General features: G+C 34.6%; 1 protein-coding gene across 2 annotated transcripts in view; it reads left to right on the forward strand.

Moving 5' to 3' along the window:
• Positions 1 to 8,340, forward strand: part of PPP1R1C (protein phosphatase 1 regulatory inhibitor subunit 1C) — a 106,237-nt gene extending 97,897 nt beyond the window's left edge. The window contains exon 5 of one of the 2 annotated variants that reach the window (XM_039855578.1): positions 7,809 to 8,340. In XM_039855578.1, coding sequence (XP_039711512.1) covers positions 7,809 to 7,897 — 89 coding nt within the window. In that variant the 3' untranslated portion in view covers positions 7,898 to 8,340. The remainder of the gene's footprint in view (positions 1 to 7,808) is intronic. The other variant, XM_039855577.1, reaches the window with a different exon arrangement.
• Positions 8,341 to 14,572: the final 6,232 nt, after the last annotated feature.

Consider the following 14,572-nt stretch of genomic DNA (forward strand, 5'->3'; position numbering starts at 1 on the left):
GGACTATGAACTTCACCAGTGCTTCTCAGTATCCCCCTTCCCCTTTAGGTGGGACAGAATGACTCACAGAGTGGGGGTTTAGAATTGGGTATTTCCCTCCCCCAGGCAGGTGAGTCTCTGATAAAACCTGAGAAGGTTAGGCTGTGGTAAAAACAGTTTCTCCTGAGAGAGACTGACCTTGTTAAGAACAGAATTCTCTGCTTTTGAAAATGGCCATTGTTCCTCTTCTCTGTCGGAAGCCTGAGGAGATTTTCCTCTGATTTTCATTGTGAGAAACTAATAGAGCCCCAGGAGGTGAAATTCACAAAAGTGTGAGGGCCCTTATGGCTAGCCCCCATTCCCTCAGTCTTGTCCACACTGAGCCTCCAGCTATTCATCAATTACAGTTTAAATTTTCCTACCTTGGCACTGGTTCCTGTACATATTTCTGCATATGGGTTTCTGCTCCAGTAAGTTATGTTTCTCTGTATTCACCTGTCTGTCTCTCTACATCTTGGCAGTGGTTTGCCATGTCACCTTCTCTAATGGATCTGAGGAGAGTTAATTTTTACAGCTTGTGAACCTTTAACTTGTTAGAACAGAGTAGCTCCTTACATCCTGGACCCTAGAGTGAATCTTTGAAAATGTAGATCAGATCGTTTTGCTCCTCTAACAAAAAAAAAAACAAAAAACAAAAAACAAACAAAAATAAACCTGCCTGTGGCTCCCCAGAATAACAGCCAAAACTCTTATAATGTCCTATAAAGTCCTACATAGTCAGAGTCCTCTTACCCACTTGTATTCCTCTCTCCGAGCTTACCTTCTACTACTACCCATCATTCACCTCATACCTGACATTCTAGGTTCATTACTGTTCTTTGACCATGGCAGGCATGCTCCAAACTTAAAGCCTTTGCAGTTCTTGTTTCATCTGCCTGGGATGGTCTTCTCCCCGATAACTACGTGAGCTATCATTAAGTCCAGTCAGAGTCTTTTCTTCTTGTGAACAAGTTCTGCTGTTATTGTAAGGTTTCTCAGTGAACTTAGAATCAGAGCTGGATGATTTGGTTATGCGATTGGGCATATACTAGCATCAGGCTATGGTAGCCTGTAGTGACCATTTCTTCAAAAGGAAAACACCCTGCCTCGAAGACAGAGCCTTCAAAAATGCCAGCACAGGGCATCCTTCTGTGGACATGCTTAAAAAATGGACAGCATTTGCTTTTTTGGCTGTAAATGCAACTCTCCTTTTATCATCTTATTTTTTAGTGCTTTCAAGGCTAACTACCGACTTTTGCTGATTGATGCATTCTTTATTTTAGATATGCTATTGTGTTTAAGCAATGGCTGTCAAGTCTTACAGGCCAGGAAGCCATTCTGTCTCTTTCTAAAGTGAAATTGCCCAATACAGTTTAGCTCCATTATGTGTAGGCTTAAAAATTTAACTCCACTTCTGAGTTCATGGGAAATGCATTAGCTTAGAAGAAAAAGGAGTATTAGAAGGGCACTTGACTGTACAGAGTAAGAGAGGCACTCAGCTTATCAAAGTGATTTTCATACTAGGCCAAATAGCAGGATCCTTGTAAAATTAAAAAAACAAACAAACAAACAAAAAAACGTATATATTCTTGCCTGGCTCCAACCTCGGACTTACTGATAAAGAAGTGGGCACTTTACATTTTGATAAATGAGACTATATTGCTCTCCAAAGATTTTATCTGAAATCACACTTCTAACGATAGTATGTACATGTACCTCCTCCCCTATCTTCTCTGTATTTACTGCTAAATATTTCACCAAGGCTTCATTTTGGGCACCAGCTTTGGTAAAATATATAATAGGTAAAAATATACATACAATATATAATACTTATGAATATCAAATAAACATGCTGCCTCTATTCCCATGGATTATAAAGAGAGAAACATAATACACATTGATTCTCCTGCAGAGAAACGCTTCTCTAAGTAATAGGGATTTAAGTGAAATAATCTTGCAGTTTATCTTAACTGACCAGTTACTATATTAGAACAGAGATTAACCGTGCTGTGTATATATAATTTACTTCAAATAAAGTAGAAAGGGATAGATTTAAAGTGAGTTCAAGATGTGTTCGGCTCTGGAATGAAATTAATGTCATTTGATCTCTGTGACCCTCAGTGTATTAAGGTATAACTATTCATCATAAATGAATGATAAGAAGATTAAACAAAATATATATGAAGGTATTTTGGGAAATGTAAAGCTCATTTTTAATCTGAGAGATGATGGGCCTTTACTAAGGATCTTTGTTGTACCATATTATAGGTTAAATTATATTTTTCTAGTTTATCTAGCGTGATTACTTTGATTCAATTTGAGGGTTAATACACAAGGAACCATTAGAAAACCATGTTTATAGAGCCGTTGAAATTACTCTTTTATATATATTAGGCTTTCAGAAAACTAATGTATTTGGTAAATATTTTTCTCATATAGAAGTCAGACTTGCTCTTTCTCTTAATCTGTATTGCTCCATAAATGGCTGCCCAGATTACTATCTCCCCAGTTGGAGCTCTTCTTTCCTGTATCAGAGCTTTCCAAATGCATAATGTGTTCTATTGGTTTATAACACATCTTCATTGAATTAACTTCATGTATGTGCACACCATCACCCCTTGACCTGCATCCTCATCTGATTTGTAGTTGTGTCTCTCTCATGCTTAATACACAGTGTGTATATGTGTGTGTGTGGCGGGGTGGGGGGATGTGCTTTATTATATTAACTCATATTGCCTGATGGTTACTATGTCTCATCTCCCAGACTAGACCATAATATAATTTCTGTGTCCCTCAGAGTCCAGGCCCAGGTTGAGCACAGCAGAAAGACTGCTTCTTTTCTAATAACCTAAACGTTATTCACAATTTGGTTCTATTCTGGAAACATTCTTGGGCAAGTTTAAATTCTACATCTCTCCGGTTCAAAATTCTATTAAAAACAACAACAACAACAACAGAGACTGAAAAGTTACATCTAATCTATCAGCTATATAATATCTTTTGAAAGACTTTGATAATGTAAAGGGCCTCGTGATCTTGAGTCACCAAATTTTCCCTCAGGTTGTAACCTTTAAAAAGATTGATGACAGTGGAAGACTGAGTCCTACTGACTCCGATGAACAGCCCCCAATAGGAATTAAGGGCCCCCAGTTTGTGTCCCAGCTCAGCTAATGTTCATTGTGTGAATTTAAGCAAGTCACTTTGCTATCTGAAATTGTTCTTTCGTCTTTAAACTCAAAAGATTAGACTATGATTCATATTTGCAATTATTTATGGGTCAGAGATCCCTCTGAGATTCTGCTGAAAAGGATAGACCTTCTTCCCCCAAAAAGCACAAACACAACTATAAATAGAATTCTAAGAAGGGTCAGAGGCTCTCTATAATCCACCCACAGATTCCTTAGAGGGCTTTACAGTGATTTCTAAAGTCTAAAAAAAACTATGAATGTGGTTGAAAAAAAAATGAATCTATTTACATTTGTTACTCCCAATGTGAATTAGTTTTAAAATGTAGATTTGGGCCATTAGTGTCATTTGAAGTTATAACTGGTTTTTGTAACTTAGAGTACTCACAGCAGAACAAATTTTTCAGTAGGAAAAAAAAAGAGATTTCCTTTGTAGATTAACAGCATTACAGGGTCAGTGAGATTGTTAGTCTACTCCACTACTTAATGCAGTTTCCTGCTGTAACTCACCTCAGAGGTCAAAATTTAGCTTTAACTTGAACACACACAATGATGGGAGCTCACTCACATGTTTAATGCTGGGCAAAAATAAAAAAAAATTAGGAATTTTCATCTTTGTATTGAACTGTAATCAGCTCTTACCCTATAAATGTCAGTTATTGACCTTTTTCTGCTCTCAAGAGCTATGCAAGTAAATTTTTTCTTTTTTGGAAATATAGTGGCAGCTTCTTTTGTCCTCTACATTTTTTCTATGCTAAACATTCCAGTTTCACATACAATTCTTCTAGAAAAATGATTTCATAAGACTACATTTAATCTCAATTACCTTCTTTAAAGGAACTCTTGAAATGCATGTCCCAGAATTAGGCAGCAGGATCCAGAAAAGGTCTGACCAACGCTTGGTGCAGAGTGGTTCCCTCTCTTAAACTGCTAACTCTGTTGGTAGGAATGCCCTCGACACTGCTAAGAGCGCTGTTCCTAGAAGCAGGTGGCTTTACTGGGTCATGTTGAAATTGTGGTCACCTGAAACTCCTAACTATAATCAATCTAGGTTGCCCTAATGCTCCATTTTTTAGAATCAAAATAATCTTCCTAAAAACAAAACTTCCTATTGATCCTTACTTTAATTGCTCAGGCAGTCTTTCCAGCTCTTGCAAACCTTTTGGAGTACTAATATTATCATTTATTGTGTCATCTTTTCTTCCAAGTTTTGTGTCACCTACACATGTAATAAACCTGCCTTTTTTTCCTCTAAATTTATTAGAAAACATATTGACCTGTGGTTTGCCAAATATAAGCCTCCCTCTGTGCATTCATTATTCATAATTCTTCACTCTATAACTTCATAGCTTCATCCAACTCACATTTAAGCTCCGGATCTACAGATGGAGAAGAGCTTGAGTATTATGTTCTATTTGGGGGCAACACATTTATTCTCCTTTCTTCTTTTACTCAGTCTACTTTCTTTACTCAATGTCTATTTTTTTCATTCCTTCACATACTCATACTGCATATCCTGGTCTCCTTTTTCATGGATTCATTTTGGTTCAGATGAAAGAACCTCCATCGTGTTTTTTGAGAGCCATTTGTCTTCTGCCTGGGTGCAGGGCTGGCTGAGTCTGTGCTGGCTCCAGGAGGCCCTTTGCCTTGTGCCTGAGAGTCAGCGCCTGTGCAGGTGAGGTATTTTACTACATGTTCATTAGCACCTGGCAGAGGAGGAGAAGGCTCTGATAATTTCATCAAGACCAAGTTATTTTCCCCCGGCTCCGGAATTACTCAAATATGAAATGAGAGTTCGAAGAAAATTTTAAAACAAAGTATATGTGTGTTTGTAGATAGGAGGAGGGGGATAGGGAAAAAGGAATTATTGGACAGTCCTCGCAGACTTTAATTGCAGCAGTGTTTTACCCATAACCAAATAAGTATTTCTGATAGAAAAAAAAAAAAAGATTCAAAACACAAATTAACCAACCATCCATTATCCAATGGAAAGATGACATTGGTGTAAACTGCTTGGGGAGCCAAAGAATTCGTGTTTCTCTAGAGATGTTTTGCAGAACAGCTCTGTGATATGTTACCAACTCCTGCCTCATCAAAACCTTTCACCTGGACTAGTTAATGTCACACTCAAATAAAGCTAAAAAAGGCACCTTCCAAGCTTTGCCCAAGTGAGTGATTCTACTTTAAAAAGTTTGCCTTTTATAACTTTGTGACCATTAGTACTACAAAATAAATCAAATGTGGATCGGGGTAAGTAAGTAGACCTATATTCAAGTATGGGAAGTTGATTAATGGTTGATTAATGGTTAAGTTGTACATTTTGGTTACCAATTTTTTTAATGTTTTAACCAACACCATATATAGACAAATCAATGTTGCCATTAAGTTACTAATCCTAATATAAAGAAAATTGTCTTGAACACAACTTTGGCACTCTGTAGTCACCTTGTAGGGGAGAAGGATGAGCTCCAGAGGCAATAGAACCTTCACAAAGCCCAGAAGATGTGAGCTCAGGAAAGAGAGTCGAAGATAGCTAAATGATTATAGTGCTTTAATATTTTAGAGAGATTCCCAAGATTATCTAAGCCAGGTTAATAGATACTGTAAACCTACAATAAAACCTAGAAAATGTTAGGAAAGTCTAGATCAGCATCTAAAAAGTTAAAGGTGAAAATAAGTTGGAGTCTCCTGACAATGGAATTTTATGACTTATTCATTCAATCAGTCAGTCAGTCTGTCAGTTTATACCAAGGGACTATGATGTGTCAAAACTTCTATTAGAACTACACTATCCTTATACCCTTGAACAAATCACTTACCTTAAGTCTAAATTTCACCATCCAAGTACTTATCCCATGGACTTGTAAGATTGCTGACTCAGATATGTAAGCCTCTAGCAGAGTAATTAATTGGATGCTTTTTGAACTCCCTTTCCTTTCCCTAGCATTTAGACTTTTTTCTCCATGTAATTTATAATAATATGAAGTAAGTTCCATTTGTTAAAAACGAACGTCTCTCTACAGTCTTGGGTTATCAGGAATTGTGAGTGATATGTATTTGCAGATCAAATTAAGGTATTTAAATATTATTACAACTGATCAAATATTTTTGCAAGGTAATTCACCAAGCCCAAGGATCTCATTCTTTGCCAAATAGTATTCTGAGGCTTACTAACTGCAGCCTCATGCAAATTCACACCTTTTTTTTTTTAGTTTCTTCGTTCATAGTGAACATGAGCAGTGACTTCCTTTCATTTTTCAATTCTAACTGGTATGTTTTTCAATAATACTTACAAAATCTCATCAATCAATTTCTAACATATAAAATATGTATAAAATTTCCCATATTAAGCATCACTATATGCACAGAGTGTTCAGCTAGTATGATGTTTTAACAGAATAAATCCAAGCGAAATTAAGGATAATTCTGTAGATTGTGTATGGATATAAGTACTTGCCTTCTGAATACACTCCAAATTTAAATTAATTTTCAAAAAAGTTCAAATATACATTTTTGTGAGACAATCCAAAACATATGCCAAATTTTGTTACTTCATTAATTCCATCAACTATTTATGCAATAAATATTAATAAGCACCTACTGTTTGCCAGGCATTGTGCCTGGGACCACAAAGTGAAACTATATAATCCTGACATCAAGAAATTTGCTTTAATAAAAAAGATATGTAAACAAATACAGTTCTATAAGATAATTGATACAAGAGAAAGTCTTCCAAGAGCAGTGGGGGAAATATGAGAAAGATCTAGGTAAGTTTACTGGGGAATTAAGAAGACTTCACAAAGGAAACAAGCTGAGACCAGAAGAATGAGTGGGAGATTATCCACTGGGTGAGCAGAAAGAGGCTATTTGTCAATGAGAATAGACCAAGAAAAGCATGGAGGCTTGAAGGAGCCTGGGGTGATCAGGGAATGTAGAAGAGTAGGTAGTGTTGTTAAGGAGTAAATTACTGTAAAAGGAGGAAGCAGGAAAGGCTGGTGAGAAAAAAGGCCAAATAGTAGGGAGAGGCGGGACCACATAAGCCTGGACAGCAGGGAAAGGTGTGCCAATGTTTTTCCTCTTTGTAGGTGGTGAGGGAAGTTATTGAAGAATTTTGAATACAGAAGTTTCATAATTAAATGGGGATGTTTCTATTTCTAATAATAATATTGTGATTCTTTTGTCGTTAACAAGTAACAGAAATGGCAAACACAATCTCTTTGTTCCTAGGAGTTTCCATGGTTCTAGTTGTAATAGAGTTCGGGGATGCCAAAAGAAATATTTGAACTAAATGATATATCAGAATTACAATAAGAGCTGGTGAGCAGATTTTTAGTTAACAGGTTTTTAACGGGCTGTGATGCAATTTTTAATGGAGAAGATTAAATTATAAAAGCTAGCCCATTTCTAATGGAAATTTGGCTGAATGTGTTTTTATTCCTCAGTAAATTAAAAGGTTTATATAGGATTAGCTTGTTGAGATTCTTGGAGAAAATACATATACACCATTGAAAACTTTCCACTCATTTTCTTTATCTCTTGCAGCAAAGGTGTAAATCTGCCAGAAATAAATTTTACTTAAATTGAGCATAATTTTTATAATTTCAGGGGTTAAGCATCTGAAAGGCCAGAATGAATCAGCATTCCCTGAAGAAGAAGAAGGCGTAAACGAGAGAGAAGGGCAGTGGGACCATTAATTATGAGTCTGCAGCAAGAAGGCTTCTTGGGAATGACTGAAATATTCACTTTTGTGAATATCCCATGGAACGCCACTGCTTGACTTCCAGAAGCATTGCCGTCTCTGCTCTCCACACTCTGTACAGCAACAGTACACCTCCTGGGAAGCCCTCTTGATGGAACTTTAGAACTAAGTACAGATTGTTCCGTATCACTTACAAGTAAAGAACAAGCATTTATTTTACAGTGATTTTTCTTTTTAATGACATAGAAATTTGCAAACATGTGAGTGTTCTAACTTTAATATTGCAGAGCTTAATCCCTAATGTTCTACTGATATAGTTTGCCTTTTAATCACATGTAAATAGCACCAATTTAAGAGTAAAAAATAAATATTAAACACATTTAGACATGAACGTGTGTCTGGGTTTAACTTATGGAGGAACACTTAATGAAACTTTTAAAAACTGCATTTATCATGTTTCTGTATACAGAATAGTACATGGTATTTATTTCAAAATGATAAAGAAATGCCAGATTTCTAGATATCGAAGATCTTTTTCCCTCCAACAACATGTTAATGGTTTTAAAAAGTACAGAATTCTCTTCATTTTCTAAAATGTGAGAGATTTCCTAGCATTTCTACTACTTATTAAGAAAGAAAAAATGCTAAATCTAAAATAAAATTTGCAAAATCTCCCCTGCAACTGGGAGTGGAGGAATGCCCAGTTTAGTTCTCACAGTGATGATATTAGTGAGTTTCAAATGTTTCATGGATGAAAAAATAAAAATAAAAAGATTTCTTGAAAGTCAGTAAAAAGAGAAAATAAGACAGGAAGAAAAAAAGCAAATGTGAACTCCACTGTAGGATCTTAATATCAAGAGTTGAAGAAATAAAACTATTGTTTTTAATTTTGAATGTGAGTTTATATAATGATATAGATATTAAGAGAAATGTATGAGTTTATAAGGTAATACAGTAGAGATAATAATTTTCCTTAATATACTTCCCCCCTAAAATAAATGCAAAACACACTGATAAGTAGTATCACAAGTATGACTCAATACTCTCATTTTGTTTGTTTGTTTCTTTCTTTCTTTTTTTCTCTTTCTCTCTCTCTTTCCCCCCTCTGTCTTTTCTTTTCTTCCTTCCTTCCTTCCTTCCTTCCTTCCTTCCTTCATCTTCTTCCTTCCTTCCTTCTTCTTCCTTCCTTCTTCCTTCCTTCCTTCCTTCCTTCCTTCCTTCCTTCCTTCCTTTCTTTTTTCCTATTCTCCCTTCCTTCCTTTTTTACTCATCTCCCCTGGCCTTTTTTTTTAAAGACAGTTAGACCCAAACTTTTTGGAGTTTCTAGACCACCTGTTGTAACTGTTTGATTTCCTGAGTTTTACCCTACTTAAAACCTGGTTAAGGCACATATTTGTTTTAAGTGACTTCGAATTATTTGTGTTTGAAATACATCCCAATACCCCTTGAGATTATCTGAGCACCCTGAGGTACAAAAAATAAAATTGCCCTTCCCTTTCCTTGAACAGACAACTTTTATAAATGTTTGCAAAAGAATTCATACAAACAAGAGAAACCAAAGCTTTTGTTGATTTTGTAACATGATTTGGGAAATCAACAGCATGGCTTCTGGATTCTTCTATTCTGGTCTCCATTCTTAAAAACACAAAGAGATTAAAATTAAAAGCATAAGTTTTTCTTTAAAAACTGTTGTTTCTTCTGTTCTCCACTCTCAAAACACAGAGATCACAAAAGCATAAGTTTTCCTTGGGAAATGTGTTGGCTTTCTCAGAAATTTGAGGGAAACCAGCTGAGGTAATGGCTTTTCAGTTTCCTTTTCACACCGTACTTATAGTTTACAACGAAATTTTTTCAAGACAACAACTTGGCTTTAGTTTGGCTAAATGGGCAAAGAATTTTTCTGACAAAAAAAAAACAACAACAAACAAACTCAAAACTTTATCTTTCCCAGACCGTTTTTATAATATAACATAACATAACAGTAGATGGGCTTTGAGTTACTCTGATTTGGGTTTAAATTAAACCTCTGTCAAATTTTAGACTTAGTTTCTCCATTTGTAAAATAGATACAATCATACCTATTCCTATTGGGTTTTTGTGAAAATTAAATAAGACCCATAAAATGCTCAGCTCAGCTAAGTCAGGATTTAATAATTGGCGCCTATTCTTATCATTAGAGTGAGAAAATACCTGAGGTTATCGACCCAAACTTTATCTAATATACAATCATCTTCAACGTCACAGACAAGTGATTGATCACCTCACCTCTTCTTGAATAACTCCAGCTGAACCCCAAACCCAGATGTTCCTCTCTGTGTTTAACTCTCTCTTACATGATACTTCTATTCCTGTATCACAGCCATTCAGACACTGATGAGCACTCTGACATCATCTCTAAGTGATCTCATCTCTGTGATAAAATATGATCCATTCTTTTCAACTTTTCTCATCATCTTGGTCACTCAATTTTCAATCCTTTTTAATTGAGTATACTGAATCTAAGCAAAATTATGTCAGGTGAATAAAATGGGGATTATTTTTTTATACCTCAAAACTTGAGAAACTGCCTGGCAGGGTAGAGCGGGATTCCAGGTCAAAATTTTTTCTATTAGACAATAAGTTGTCTAGGGTAAGGGTCTTTATAAAAAACAAAATTCTCAAGCTTTCTGTTTTCAAAGAACTTTTCACCATCCATTTTAATTGTAATTCAATTATGCCAATGTATTCTACATTATGGAAACAGATTATTTTAGATTGGCCAGGGAAAAAATATTTTATTTAAAATTTTTAAATACTATTATAATACATATTAGAAAAGATACATAATCAGCAACCTCAGATATGTAATTTTATAGCTATTGTTACTTAGGACGAGGCAAACTTAAAGTGTGAGTATATTTTAAAATCAATTTAAAAAAATATTAAAGAACTACAGTAAGGGTGGTACCTCAAAATCACAAAAGTGGTATACAATTGAATAAAATTTTGGAAACACTGATTTTGAGTATTGTCAGAGCAAATAACTTAAGTGTAAGTATTTCAGAGTTCATTTAATACAGATTTATGATTTCATAAATAAACTACTTATATTGCATTAATTTAAAAATTCTCTGTTTCTTCACCCACATCTAAAAGCAGTGTAAAGTTTGGCTAGATAAGGTTTGGATAGATAGCCTCAGGACCTTTCTCACTCTACTAATAATAATAGGTGCCTATTATTAACAATGTAAGTGCAAACTGAATAGAAAAAGCATGTCTAACTACTTTAAAGTGTTCATATTTCACATGTCATTTTGAGTACTTGCTTTTTCTGAAGAAGAAGAATGGGGGAAGAAATACCCTTACTTTTCTAAGTCTCTGATTCCACAAGCCAGTCTTTAAAGTTCCAACAGATGTTTCAGTTATTAAAAATGTGTATGTTGCTGAAATGTGAAATCTGTTAAAGAAATTAAATTATTAGATTTCATAATGTCATAACATTCTGAAGAACTAAACATCAGAGGAAGAAGCACTTCAGAAAGTGATGGATGGCATCTTTGGTTTTAAATGACAAGTAAGTAATTAAAGTGTGAAACTTTGCAAACATCTCATGTAATTTGCACAGCAATGGGGGTAAGTTTCTATTTAGCAATGTTGTGTTAAATAAAATAATCTATATGAATGCATCCATGCCTGATGGCATTTTGTAAAGAGGCTACCATTCAACTCTAGATCTTTTTTGTGACATTTGTACTGTGAGGTCCCTTCATTCTGTGGACAGACATTGTTACAGACACTTCTCTCACAGCATTTCATACTTAGTTTATGCAGATAATGGCAGTCAGTAAGTACTATCTGCTTCCAGATGAACAGAATTCAGGGACTTTTCCTTTTCCCCAGGGCATCTAAAGGAAGCACAGGCTACTTAGAAATCTCCAGGAGTTGAAAATATTAATACTCGCTGATATTTTTGCTTCTTAAAATGCATAAATTAGGTAATGTTTGTGATAGACTAGCTGGGTACAACAATTCATGTATCTTTAATTATTCCACAATATTTTTCATAGGATAATTTGGTGTAGTTTGAAAACATCTACATTAGAAACGAGACCAATATTCTAGTTCATTATTCTATAAATATGTATGATACAAGACCAATATTCTAGTTCATTATTCTATAAATATGTATGAATTCCTACGCCATGCTAGATATTAAGTGCTGAGGATTCAAGTAGTAACAAGATACTAAAGGTCCTTAAATCCATAGATGTATATTCTAGTGTTTAAAGACTGTGAATATACATGTAAATTGATAAATAAATAAGACCTTTTCAGATAGTGATAAGTTCCCAGAAGGAAATAAAACAAGGTTACGTGGCGGACGTTGGTGTCTACTCTTATCATAGCTGTGTGACATTGGGCAGTTCTTATTCATTTGGGGCTGATTTTTCTTATCAGTAAAATGTGGAGAATAATATGGGGGGTGAGGTGGGGAGGTAACCAGATGATCCTGTGAGGCTCCTTTCAACTCTAAGATTCATGTTTCTATCTCTGGTTCTTTTTCAGGAACTGTAGGCAAGAAGCAAAGAAGAAAAGAAGAGATGGGAATAGACAGAAATCAACAGTAGTAAGGGAAGGTGGGATCTGAAGAGAAAAGGGGTATGTTGTTGCTTGTGTGGCAGCCAACAAAACAAAATTGTTTGTATGAGTGTATGTATGTAACAATAGCACTGCGACCAATAGCACTTCTCTCTTTTAAAGGTTCTCCTTAGAAAACTAAAAACTGGTGATCAGCTTTTTTCTTTGTTTTTAAACATTTGAAAGTCCCTCCAGAAAAAATTTTCTCCTACTAATCACTAATTGGATAATTTACTCTATCCTAGCACACAAGCTTTGTTGCTATTAAGTGCTACATACCAGATTTTTTCCTTTACAGAGATTTATGTGACATGGTATTACATTCTCTGGAACATTTCCACTGGGTTCTGGAGTAGTTACTTATTTTCTTTTTCTTTTCCAGGTGCAAAATGGGTTGATAACAACCAGAAGCTGACTTGTCAGTGCTGTGCTCCTACTTCGGCTTGGAAAAATACCAACACAAAACAAACACCGCCATCACCTCCATCATGCTGTGTTATTTTCTCTTTGGATTGCTTTCTGAAGCACTTTAGGTATTTTATACATAACTATTGACATACTTTTCAGAAATCATTCTTTCATTTTGTTTATATTTTTAATCATTCATGCTACACTATTTGCCAAGTTCCTCTTTTTGGATTTAACGTATTTCTCTCTAGGGCTAAAAAAGAAATCTTGAATTTAGGCAAACTTTAAGTGATTCATTGTTAGTTCTTCTAATTCTGGAAATCCAAGCCTTCTCTTGCAATGGCGAGTCTTTTGAATATATTTCCTTTATTTTTTAAAAAAAATTCCATTGTATTTATTTACTCTTTTGTTTCATTTTCAAATTTCACTGGTCATGAATCAATTTAATTTCATAAATATATATCGATACTCTACCACATGCCAACTAGTAATATAAGCATCAGAGTTATAAAAGTGAAAAAACTATTATTGTTGCTGCCACCCTGTTATTAAATATGTGTTCATTTTTTACAATTAATAAAGTAGCCTCACCTGTGTTTTTCAGCTAATAATCACATTAACTATGTATGACAGATAGAATTCACTTTATATACCAGGAATCTAGAGTCCAAAGAAAATTAGTGGCCCTAAATGAACTAATAATCTAACAAACCCTTTCACTAGCTTATTGTCTGTTAGAGAAGTTGTGATAGTTTTTTAAAGTGTAAAAGCCCAGTTTTATGCTGTCTTACAGATTGACCAGGAACTAAACTCTCTACATTTCAGACATAAAGAATAGCGGATAATTTTGCAAATGAGTCTGGAATGGGAAGAAGAACTTAAGCTATATTTTAATTCTTTGGCATGGACTTCAAACTAAAATGACCTATGACCAATATGAGAACCAAACTGAAAGTTTTTTAAAAGTATTTGGCTCATTTAAAAATATTTTCTCTGTTTAAATCTATACTTTAAAAAATAATCTTTAATATCTTTTTTAAAAAAGGAAAGAATTGCTGAATTTATGAAGATCTTAAGTATCACCATCTTTACTTAAAGAACAAGTCGTCAATCTTTTTAACTAGTTTTTCTTAATTTCTAATAAATAGTAAAATTAAAAATAAAAATAATTTAACAATATTTTTTTTATTAACTTTCTTTTTCTCCATGCCCCTCTGCCCCTAGGAATTGAGGAACAGTCATTTTCACTTACTACTCCTAGACTTTTTATTGCTAGAAAATTAAAAATAACATAAACATGCATAATTACCCCAGACTTAAATACATAATTGTGGAATATACTATAGATATTACGGCATTAAAAAAAACAATATGCTACTTAACAAGGAACCCAAAAGAACATTATAGCCATTGGTCTCCTCAAGCTAACTGAGGAATAAATTTCATTAAAATTTTAAAACACTATTTTTCTCAAAAGTAGTGATGGGGTTCAGGACATGTTACTTCAGTATATAACACCTAGGCATATTGAATATTTTAAGTTGAAGGAAATTGAGAAAATGGTAGAAGCAAGAAGATTACTTTGACTTTCTCCCTGCCTTTCTCCCCTGAAACAGGCCATAAAGCCCTCACGTGAGAGATGCCC

The sequence above is a fragment of the Pteropus medius genome, unplaced genomic scaffold (assembly GCF_902729225.1).
Source record: "Pteropus medius unplaced genomic scaffold, Ma_sr-lr_union100, whole genome shotgun sequence".
Taxonomy (NCBI): domain Eukaryota; kingdom Metazoa; phylum Chordata; class Mammalia; order Chiroptera; family Pteropodidae; genus Pteropus; species Pteropus medius.